The sequence below is a fragment of the Carlito syrichta genome, unplaced genomic scaffold, assembly GCF_000164805.1.
Source record: "Carlito syrichta isolate Samal-C Ts95f unplaced genomic scaffold, Tarsius_syrichta-2.0.1 Scaffold309854, whole genome shotgun sequence".
Taxonomy (NCBI): domain Eukaryota; kingdom Metazoa; phylum Chordata; class Mammalia; order Primates; family Tarsiidae; genus Carlito; species Carlito syrichta.
The window spans coordinates 1,006,459-1,018,072 of record NW_007253950.1 but is presented as its reverse complement, the minus strand read 5'-3'; the positions used below and the strand labels follow the sequence as shown (position 1 = coordinate 1,018,072).

Genomic DNA, 11,614 nt, shown 5'->3' with positions numbered 1-11,614 from the left:
GGAGGTTGTGGGGGCCGGAACCAGCCACTGCACTCCAGTCTGGGCGACAGAGTGAGACTCCAACTCAAAAAAAAAAAAAAGGAATTGTTATCATCCTCATTTTACAGATGAGGAAACTGACAAAGGTTAAGGAGGCTGGTGGCAGAACCTGGGCACCCTCTATTCCATGAAATAAGAGAATGCAAGTAAATGCTTGGCCACAGCCTGGCGCGGCAAGCGCTGGTCAGCTCTGTGGCTCTGATGCCGTGGCTCTGATGCCGTGGCTCTGTGAAATGGGGCAGGGCTTGGACCTGAAGCTCTCTGACATCTTCGGGCTCTAGGAGAGGTGCAGGGAGAGGGAGTGATTCACAGAGTGCAGGGGCAGGATGGGGGCGGGGGAGGGAGGCAGAGTATGCTGGCGGGTCCTGGGGGCAGCTGAGGGGCCATCCTGTCAGCAGGGCTAGGGCCCTGCCACACTTTCCTGCTGTCCTGAGGTCACCCCAGCCCTGTGACCCTGGGGACTGCTCATGCTTGTCAATGACTCTCTAGCCCCACTGGCCCCGCCCACTGCCCCCACTCCTGGGTCCCAGCTCTCCAGCCACCCTTCCTGCTCTCGTACCGCCCATCAGTCCTCCTGCTGGAAGAGACAATTCCAGGGCCCCAGCTGGCTTGACTTCCTGCACCCCCTTCCCTGGTTTCCTGGCCCTGGCCCTTCCTGCCTGGAGAGGCCAGGATTCTGGCCCCAGGGCACATGGACTCCCCCTTTTCTGGCTTCTCTTCCAGCCCTGGAGGCCTTGCAATCCCCCCCACCCCGTGTCCCCTCTCCCGCTGGAACGCAGTCCCGGGGCCCCTACCTGGACTGCAGATGCTCCAGCTGCACCTGCAGGTTCTCACTCTGCTCCGTCTGCTCATCCAGCGACCGCTGCAGCTTCCGCGCCTGGTTGTGTGCCTCATCCAGCTGGGGGTGAGCAGGGCCGAGAGCAGAGGGTCACCCTGGGGGGGCAGCCTGGTCTGCCCCCCAATCCGGACCCAGCTACTCCTACCGCTCAGCTCTGGGAATGTTTGCTTGGTGAGGCCTAGACCAAGGCCCACCTCCTCCAGGGAAGCATCCCCTCTGTTCCTCTCCATCCCTGGTGCCTTCCTCAAAATCTACCTGGACTACCTATCTAGCCATCCATCCCCCACCCGATCTTGTCAGCCTGTCCGTCTGCCCATTTGGCCATGGGGATACCCACCCACTCACTCACCATCAATTAATCTAATCAGCCCCCATCTTGTCCACGTACCTTCCTTCTCATCCAGACACCCCTACTTCCCCTCAGTCTACCCTTTGCTTCTCTCCACTCTTTCTCTCGCCCACTGTTGCAGTCAGCTGTCCGTCCATCTGTCCACCAACTGCCCATCCATCATCCACCCATCCACTCTCCAACCCATCCATCCGTCCACTCACTCCTTCAGGTATCAATTCTTCCATCCATAGAGTCCTCTGTCCTTCCATTCAACCGTCTACACAGCCACCTCGCCTGTCCATTTTCCTTCCATCCCTCCACCCACAGGTGGACATCCAGCTATCGCCCACCTGCCCCCTCTACCTAGATGCCTCCTGAGAGTCAGGCTGGTGCCAGGCACAGGGACTGCAGCATGGAGTAACCCAGGAGGCCCCCTGCTCTTGCTTGAGACTCGAGCTGGGCGCCCCTCCCCTCACCTAGTCCTCACTCTGGGCCCCTGCCCTCTTCCCATCCCCGCCCCGGCCCCCTGCCCGCACCTCATCCTCCGCCTGGGCCAGCTCCTTCTTGAGCTCCTCCACACGCAGCCGCAGCTTCTTCACCTCGGCCTCATGCTGTTCCACCCGCCGGTTGGCATGGGCCAATTCTGCCACCTTCTCCTGAAACTGCTTCTTCAGCTTGCCATGCACGTGCTTCAGGTCCGCCAGCTCCTGGGCGGGAGGGCAGAGACGGGGCAGGAGGGAGGGCTCAGCGTTGGCCTGGGCACCATGCCAGGGAGTTCATGGGGCCAGGCAGCCCTGGGGTGCTGGTGCCTCCTCCCGGAGTCTCTCCACCTGCTGTCTGAAGTACTGCCTCAGAGGTTTGGCTGAGCAGCTGGAGGCTGGAGGGCCGTCTGGGGAGGCGAGAGGGCCAGGTGTGTACAGCCTGGGGCCCCAGTTGGACGTGCAGCCTCAGGTGCCTACTACACATGACCTGGGCTGCTGGAGCAACCAGTATTTCTGGGGTGGAAGAGGTCTGGTGTTTTCCATGGTATCTAATGAAACTGAAAGTTCTGGGGTAGAGCTGAACTAAGCAGGGGAGTGAGTGTTGGCAGAAAACAGATCAGAGCCAGAGTGGCTGGGATGGGGAGGAGCAGCCCAACCCTGAGTCTGTGAGTTCCCTGAGTCTCAGTTTTCCTATCTGTAAAATGGGGACAAGCACCACCGAAAGGTCTCTTGAATCCATCCTGTTTGTTCCACCTTTATCAACAACAGTCTGGCCCAGGTCCCCAACATCTCTTGCTGGCCAGGGAACATCAACAACCTCCCCCGGCCTGCCTTCCCGTCCTCCATCCACAAGACAGCCTGCTCACAGCCTCTCGCTTTAACCTCTTCCGAGGTGGTCCACAGCCCCTGCCTCATCTGCCACGTCCCCCTTGCTCACACCCTACCAGCACACTGGCCTCCTTGTTCCTCTGAAGCTCCACGTCCCTCTCACTGTGGGCATCTATTCATGCTGTCCCCAAGTTCTCTCCATCCCCTCCCCAGATCCATTCACCACAAGCTAACATCTGCTCGAAATGTCACTGCCTCCAGGAAGCCTTCCCACAATCCTGGGCCTCAGCCAGGTCCTCTGACGTCCCCCTTTCTGTGCACAACCATGGAGCTGTGTAATTGGTAGGAGTCTGTGAGATGGAGAGAACCATGTGTGTACCCCCCTGAGCCATATATATAGAATATACATAGCTTCAAGAGAGGGAGGTGGGGAAACCACATCTGTCTGTTCACTGCTGTATCCTAGCACCTAGCATGGAGCCTTGCCCACAGAAAGCACTCAGTGAATGCAGCTACTATAATTACCAATGGGTCCAGCATACAGTAGATGCTTGAGACATGCAACTCTGCTATAATTATCGCTAGGCCCAGCACACAGTACGTGCTCAATAAATGTGGCTACTATACTATAATGATCAACTGGCCTAGCATACAGTGGGTACTCAGCAAATGCAGCTGCTGTAGTTATCACCAGGGCTGGCACATAGTAGAGGCTGTGCTTTGCCAGATGGAGAGGCAGCCACCCCAGCGCCAGCCACTCAGCTCTCTGCCGCACCTTGTTCTTCTCGAAGAGCGCGGCCTGGCTGGCACGCAGGTCACAGTCCAGCACACTGGCTGTCTGCCGCCGCCGCCGAGCCAGGGCCTCCTCCAGGTCTCCGACCTGCACCCGCAGCTTCTTATTCTCCCGCTCGAGGCCCAGCTTCTCCGTCTCCAGTCGCTCCCGGCGGCCCCACTCGGCTGCATTCTCGGCCTGCAGCCGCTCCATCTGCAACAGGATAGTGCGAGGACTCCCAAGGGAGGGGGGCACAGAGGCCCGGCTGGATGCCCCCACCACCTCCTGGAGCCATTTTTGGCTCCAGGAAGCAGATCCAGCTGCAGCGGCTATAATTAACTGGGCTCGTTTCAGTGTGCAGGATGCGGGGGTGCTTCTGGTCTCTGGAAAGAGATCCACCTCACGCAGATGGGGCACCCTTGGGACGTGGTCGGGTCCCCGTGGAGCATGGGCCTGGCTCCTGCCCCTTTCCAACACCCGCTGATGGCGGCAAGGGTCCCAAGCCCCCCAAGCTCCAGGTGCGGGCTGCCTCACCTCGCCCCTCAGCTCGGCCATCTTCCTGTCCATGCTGGACCGTGCGCCCAGCTCATCCTCCAGGTCTTCAGACATGCGGCCCAGCTCGTCCTGGTGCGCCTCCTTCAGGATGCTGAGCTGCAAGGACACGGCTGGCCTGGTTCCACGGAAGCCACCAGGGCATGTCCTGGAGCCAGCTCTGGGAGTGGGCGCTGGTGCAGGTGTGCACAGTCGGGAGTCTGGGGCGGCGCCCAGACAGGCAGGCACCAGGTGCTCAGAACAGACCCAGAGTCTGACCACTTCCGCCATTTCCAATGTCTCTCACCCCTGCCTCATGGCCATGTAGCCCCTAGGATCTGCTCTCAGCCCCTCTGCCCACCCATTTTCCACACCAGCAGCCCAGAGGGAGCTTTTAAAAAAGATAAATTCAACTGTATGCCCCACCCTCCATGAAAGCTCCTTTGATGGCTCCCAGGCACTTCAGGATAGGGCCCAACTCCTCTCTAAGTTCTCACAAAACCCTGCAGGACTGGACCTCCACCCACCTCTCATCAGCCTCATCTCCACCTCTCTCCCCTTAGCTCACTATGCTCTGGGCACAGCAAACTCTTTTCTATTCCTCAAATACATCAAGTTCCTGTCCACCATAGGGCCTTTGCACATGCAGTTCCCTCTGCCTGGAATACTTTTTCTTAAGTGTTTTGCAGACTGTCTTTTCTTATTTCCAGGCCATGGCCTAAATGCCCCCTCCTTAGGGAGGCCTCTGCTGTTTACCTGGCCTAGAAGAGGGGCCCCCTCATCCCACTCCCCACTAGAGAGCTAGCCTGGGAGGACAGGGAACTTGTCTGTCTGTCCACCTTTATGTCCCCTGTGTGGCCTTGGCATGAGAGAGCCCTCAATATACACGCATCAGAATTGCTTGGGGTGCTTTTAAGATGATACAGTTCCTTGCTGTATAGTAGCAAAAGCCTACAAAGTGCTGTTTCAGGCAACCACAAGGACGAGTCTTCAACAGTAACATCAAGGCACAGACACCTGACCAAAAGGGAACCTTTTAATTAATTTGTTGATTTTTTTGAGTTTGGGTCTCACTCTGTCACCCAGGCTGCAGCGCAGTGGCACAATTATGGCTCACCACGGCCTCGACTTCTTGAGTTCAGATGATGCTCCCACCTCAGTCTCTTGAGTAGCTGGGACTATAGGTGCGCACCATTACAGTAGGTTTTTTTTTCATCTTTATTTTTGTGGAGAGACAGGGTCTCTCTATGTTGCCCAGGCAGTCTTGAAATCCTGGGCTCACGTGACCTTCCTGCTCATCCTTCCAATGGGATTACAGGCATGAGCCACTGCACCCGGAAATTTACAAATTTTTTTTTGAGTTGGGTGTCACTCTGTCAGCCATACAGTGGCATGATCATAGCTTACCACGGCCTTGGCTTCCTGGGCTCAGGCAATCCTTCTGCTTCAGTCTCCTGAGTAGCTACAGGAGCATGCCACCATGTCTGGCTCATTTTTTAATTTTTTGTAGAAACAAAGTCTCACTATCTTGCCTAGGCTGGTCTCGAACTCTTAGGTTCAAGCGATCCTCCTGCCTTGGCCTCCCAAAGTGCTGGGATTACAGGCATGAGCCACTGTACCCAGCCTTAATTTATAATTTTCTATTCAAGTGCACATTCGTGCTCCACTCAATTTTCTTCAAATGACTGTAACCTCACATTTTGAAAACATAAAAAAGGCAGGCTCCAGGACCCAATCTCCAAGAGTGCTGATTCAGGAGGGTGGTAGTGGGATCTTAGGAGATTTCCCAAGAGATTCTACGTAAGACTAGTCTCCCTCCCTTCCAGGGCAGTTTCTGGCAATCCTCCCACCTTCTGGAAACACGGCAGCAGCAGCTCGGCTTTCCCTGGGTGGTTGCGCCCTCTGGTGGCCACTGAGGCCTGCACAGGAGGCAGTAGTGGCAGCCTGGCCCACCCTGAGCCCCTACACTACAGTGGTGGACTCCCGTCTCTGGAGCCTGTTTCCTCATCTATAAGATGGGGACTGCCACAAGGCTTCAGGGACACCTGGAACACGCTAGGCACCCAATGAATGCCACATCCAGCTTCCTTCTCAGCCCTCCTAGCGGCCTCACCTCTCACTCACTGCCTCCAGCCACAATGGTCTTCTCTGGGTCCCACAGGCGCGAGGCGTGTTCCTGCCTCATGACCTTTGCACTTGTGGTGTCCCTCCCAGGGACACTCTGCCGCTATATCTTCTTTTCTTCTCAAGGATGGCTTCTTCTAGTCTCTCTGGGTCTCGCCCCTCACGTCGCCTCCCAGAGAGGCCTTCCCTGGCCCACACCCCATCTCTCTCGGCGTCTTGACTCCTTCATGACTTGCGAACCGATTTGCCTTGGTGAGGACTCCAAGGCAAATCTGCCTGCCTGTCTTTCCTGTCCATGGCCCCCTCGTGATGAGCTCCTGAAGGCAGGGACCCTTGAATGAATGAATTCTATTCTCTCCCCTGTCCCCACTGCTGGAATTCAACAGTAAGACGCTGCCGCCTCCAGGAAGCCCCTGGGTCTCCAAGACTCACTTGCTTGAGCATCTCCTGCTTGGTCTTGCTTAGCTCCTCGTACTTGATCTTCCACTGGCTGAGCTCCCCCTCCAGCTTCTCAATGTTCCTGCTCAGGGCCAGCTTATCCCTGGGGGAGGGAGAGACATGGGTGGGCCGCTGGGCCCTCTGCCTGGAGTCCTCACCAAGGGTGGCCCTGCTGTGCGCGCTGCACCTGCTGGGCCCATGTCCAAAGTCCTGGCCTCGGCATTCAGGCTCCGACAGCCCCTGCTGTGGCAAGCACCCCAACTTTGTGTTTCTTCTAGAGCTGAGACCTCTCCCAAGAGCAGGTGCCCCGCTCACCGCGTGTGTAGAGAGGTCAGGTGTCCAGCGCACTGGGCAACCCCGGGCAAGCGCCCCATCCCATTGGACACCAGGCTTCTCTGTCAAGGGCCAATCTATTCCCCCATGCTTGCATACTGTGGCTCCCTGTGAGGCTTGGTTTGAACACAAGCTTCTACAGATAGAAAAACTGGAAGACGCTGCCCAGGAACCCGTTAGAAGACACTGTCCAGTGCACCCCCCTTTGCCATCATCACTGTGTAGAATCCCCATGTTCTCCTATGACCCCACCCTGCACTCTGCCTTGAACTTGAATGAGGTGCTACAGGTAACAACATTGTGCCTGGCTCCTGCACACAGCAGGCACTCACAAATGGCTGAGCTCAGCACACCATGTGTCATGACCCTACAATCTCCCTTCTGTGCATGGAATTTTCCACACCTCCAACATGGGGTTCTCATAGGGGATAGTGTCACCTTCTAGGAGGCATGTTGGAAAGCCCCAGAGACGTCATTGGTTATCACAATGACTAGGGCATTTAGTGGGCAGGGGCTGGGGGTGCCTAACTCCCTACAATGCCCAGGACATCTCACCCATCAGGAAGTATCCTGCATTCTACTGAGGGCATGAATGTCTGCATTATTGGGGACAGGAACACCGATGAAGGTGGAAGTGATCTGAGCGCAGAACTTTGTTCAGACGGACACATAAACAGAAAGGTCTTTTGTACTGACATACACTGAATTTCCCAGGAATGAAGTCACTGTATCATTTTTTTTTTTTCCTAAGTCGGGGTCTCACTTTGTTGCCCAATCCGGAGTGCAGTGGCATGATCACAGCTTACCACAACCTCTGCCTCTTGGGCTCAGGTTATCCTCCCTCCTCAGCCTCCCATGTAGCTATGACTAACAGGCATGTACCACCATGCCCAGCTAATTTTTTAATTTTTTGTAGAGACGAGGTCTCACTATGCTGCCCAGGCTAGCCTCAAACTCCTGGCTCAAGCAATCCTCTTGCCTCGGCCTCCCAAAGTGCTGGGATTATAGGTACGAGCCACAGCACATAGCTTACGGTATAAATTGAGGGAAGACTGCACTTTTCTTTGTTCTTTGTTCAGAATTTTATCAAAGTTCATCTCTCAGGAAACCTCATCACCACAGTGACACCCCTTGTGTACTTAAGTCGCTAGCTTCCTTTGTAGCTGTCCTGGAAGGTCTGACTCAGGCATGATTTGGAGCCGGTGACACGAAAGTGTTTGCTGCTATGACTACCATCACTAGCATCCCATGGGGAGGCACTTCATTATTTCTTCTGACAACTTCATTACTTCTCCCAGAGGAGCTGTGTGCAGATACTTCCCTATCATAATACGTATATTTCAGTTAGTGTGCTCGGTTGACAAAGAAATGTGCAGTCTTTCCTCAATTTACACTGTAGGTCAGATGCTGTGGTTCATGCCTATAATCCCAGCACTTTGGGAAGCTGAGGCAAGAGGATTGCTTGAGTCCAGGAGTTTCTTTAATTTCTACTTTATACTTCAGTTAGTATGCTCAGTTGACTTTTTGTTTGTTTGGTTTAAACAGCATAAACTTGCTCTCTCATAGTTCTAGAGTCTACAAGCCCAAGATCAAGGTGTCAGCAGGACTGGCTCCCTCTGAGGCTGTAATGGAGAATCTGTCCAATGCCTTCCCCCCGGCTTCTGGTGGTTTTCTGGCAATCTCTGGTATTCCTTGGCCAAAGAAGCAACAATGCCCATAGAAGCGTCACCCTGATCTGTGCCCTCATTTTCTCAAGGGCACTATATTGACTTCAAAAAAAGTATACAGATAGGTCACACTATGTATTTAATTTCTGAGCAGAAAAGTTGCAAACTATTCATTATCATCAGGCTTGCGCCCTCTAAGCTGTCCTAATCGAGGTCACTGGTGACTTTCACGTTCTAAATCCAAAGCTCAGGGTTCAGCCCTCTCCTGATCAGCTGATCCGTCCATCCTCTGTGAAAGATTCTCTTGGTTCCCCTTCTCCTTCCCTGGCCCCCTTTTCCTGTCTCCCCCACTGTTTCCCCTTCCTCTAATCAAGCTCTGAACTTGACACTCCAGGCTCCCTCCTCTGACCTCTTCCCTTTCCACATCTGCTCCTCTGCCCTCCCTGGCTTGGAGCTTTCAGTGTCATTTATTCGTTGATGATTCCTGCATTTTTACCTCCAACCAAGACCTGTCTCATGAACCCCAGACTCCCGTTCACGGCCCCCACCACTTCCGTGCCATCTCAAACATGCTCCCCAAACCAATTCCCCAACTCCCTGGTCACCCATCCCTGCTTTCGCCTTGCCCACAGCCTACTCCCTGCACTAGACTATGAGCTCCATGAAGGCAGGGCTTCTGTCTTATTTCTGGCCATATCCTCAGTGTTGGCTGAGCACAGTGCCCGGCCCAGCGCATGCCTGAACTGTATTACCTGAATGAATAAAACACTGGGTCCTCAGGTGGAACACCACTGCTCTAAAGTTCCGAGACTCAAACCTAAACGGTACCCATCACCTATGCGAGTCTCACCTTTCGTGACAGTGATTTTCATTCTGTGATGCTGAGGGTGCCCCCGTGTGGTCTGGCATCGCCCCCAGTCTCCCCATCAGACTCACTCTCGCTCCTTGAGCAGCACCTTCTGGGATTCATCCAGCCGCAGCCGCAGGGCGGTCAACTTGGAGGCCTCCTCCTCGGTGGCAGCTGTGTCCTCCCAGGGCAGCCGGCTGCGCTCCTGGCGGCCTGAGCTGCCCCGCGGGCCCCCGGCCCCCACACTGCGTGTCTCCCAGCAGCCCTCGGGCTCCTCTGGTCTGCTCTTCAGCAGGCTCTCCACCAGCTCCAGCTCCTGCAGGGATCGAGTGGAGACTGGACAGGTGGCCACCAAGCCTCTCCTAGGCCCTGAATCTGGGATCAGCTTGCTGGGTTACACAGCGCCCCTGGGCCCCGGTGTCCTCTTCTGCTGCCTGCCTCTCTCTTTCTGAAGGGGGAGGTCAGGCCCTGATCTGGAACTCCCACTTTACCGGCCGGAATTACAGAGTCAGCCACCAAGGTTCCCTGTATCCTGGAAGACTCCCCAGCAGAAGTGGTGAGCTCCCTGTCACTGGATGGGAATAAACATATGGCAGGATGCTGCTGGAACAAACTCTGAGGCAGAGATTCCTACAATGGCTGAGGACCAGATTCCCTCACAAGGAATCCCAGCTCTAAGATCCTATTTTGGGGCAAATACCAAGGCACAGGGAGACTGGAGACACTGCCAAGCAGTACCTGGGGGTAGAACCAGCTGCCAGCCAGGAAGCCACAAGGGACTGCCAATCCAATTCTCAGCCCCCTTTCTTCCTGCCCACCTCCCCTTCCCCTCCGCCCCGCTGGCCTGCCCTTGCCAGGCACAAACCCACAGCCTGTCTCTGACACAAACCCACAAGGGCCCTCACCCTGTTCTAGCTACTCCCACATCCTTTCCGGATGAGTCTGGCCTTCAGTTTCCCCACCTGGCCTGGTGTGGAGGCCCTGAGGACTCCCGGAGGAGGGCTACTCCTCTGTACCCCGGAGTGTCCAGGCGGGGGCGCTTTGGGTGCCCCAGGTCCAAAGTCCCATTTCCCAAATGGGAAACAGGAAGGGAAGGGACTGGCTTTGGCCCACAGCACAGAAGTGACTGGACTGGAGGGCAAACTCAGATGGCAACCCTGAGGCTCTGACCGTGGCCTCCCAGCCTGTGACTGACAACCAGAACAACGATAGGACAGGAACAGTGAGGCCTTAAGCAAGAGCAGTGACCACCACTCCCAAAACCCAGGCCCACCTGAGGAAGAGGGGCTTCAGCCACCAGGAGGCAGCTTGACTCTGGGAGAGAAACAGCTGGCATCATTGCCATTAGAATCCAGGTGGTGTTCTAGCCTACAGGGTGAAGGAGGGCAGGAGAGAGGAGGTGGGCTGTCTGGGAACAGAGTTGGGAGCTGAGCTTGGACCCTGCCCCTTGGAGGCCTTCTAGCTCAGGAGAGGCTGCCCTCTGCACCCACTGTTGATGCACCAGCCATACTGATTATTACCAAGGACTCTAGTGTCAGATGGCCTGGTTCAACTCGCAGCCACGCCAGCCACTAGCTGGGAGGTTCTGAGACTCTCAGAGGGTGCTGTGGGAACTAACTAGATACTGTCTGTGCAGACCTCAGTGCTCTGTGTGCAGGTGCCCAGTGAGTGATGGGAGCTACTATTATTGCCATTTCCCAAACTCACCAAGCCCTCTCGGTCTCTGGAGTTTTTGCACAGGCAGTTTCCATCACCTGAAATGCCTTCTGGCACTTTTTTCAGAGACAGTGTCCCGCTCCATCACTCAGGCCGGAATGCAGTGGTGCAATCCTGGCTCACTGCAGCCTCAAACTGGGCTTAAGTGATCCTCCCACCTCAGTCTTCTGAATAGCTGGGAGTACAGATGCAAGCCACTGCGCGCAGTCTTTCTGGCACTTTCCACAACTAATCCCAACTCATCCTCCTAGTCTCAGCTTGAATGTGACTTCTTCTAGGAAAATTCCTGGGAAGTTCTCTCCCCAAAGCCAAAATAAGAGACCGCCTCCGTGGCCCTAGTTCTCTGATAATCCTCCAGCTTTAATTGATCTTTGTTTAACTGCTTACCTCGCCCCTCAAAGCTAAATTGAACACGAGTGGACGCAGCTCTGTACTAATCAAGGAGACTTCCAGGGAAGCTGTTGGAGGCCTCGCCTGCTCAAAAGAGATGGCTCCTTGGTTCTGTCGGCTTCTCAGGTGTGGGAGTGGAGGGATTCTCTGCCCCGGGGGTCTCGGGAAGGGAGGTGATCCGTAGCCTCGGGGAGGTCCAGCTCCAGCTCCTCGCGAGCCCCGCAGCCGCGGCTTCCGCCCAAGCCAACCGGCCCCGCCCCCGCCCCGGCCCCGCCCCC

General features: G+C 55.6%; 1 protein-coding gene across 1 annotated transcript in view; it reads right to left on the bottom strand.

Annotated features, from left to right (window-relative positions):
- Nucleotides 1–11,614, bottom strand: part of CCDC102A (coiled-coil domain containing 102A) — a 17,256-nt gene that overhangs the window by 2,727 nt on the left and 2,915 nt on the right. Inside the window, exons 2-8 of the mRNA XM_021717538.1 lie at nucleotides 9,629–9,678; nucleotides 9,320–9,546; nucleotides 6,378–6,486; nucleotides 3,825–3,941; nucleotides 3,294–3,503; nucleotides 1,745–1,915; nucleotides 834–937 (exon numbers count right to left, since the gene is read on the bottom strand). Coding sequence (XP_021573213.1) covers nucleotides 834–937; nucleotides 1,745–1,915; nucleotides 3,294–3,503; nucleotides 3,825–3,941; nucleotides 6,378–6,486; nucleotides 9,320–9,546; nucleotides 9,629–9,678 — 988 coding nt within the window. The remainder of the gene's footprint in view (nucleotides 1–833; nucleotides 938–1,744; nucleotides 1,916–3,293; nucleotides 3,504–3,824; nucleotides 3,942–6,377; nucleotides 6,487–9,319; nucleotides 9,547–9,628; nucleotides 9,679–11,614) is intronic.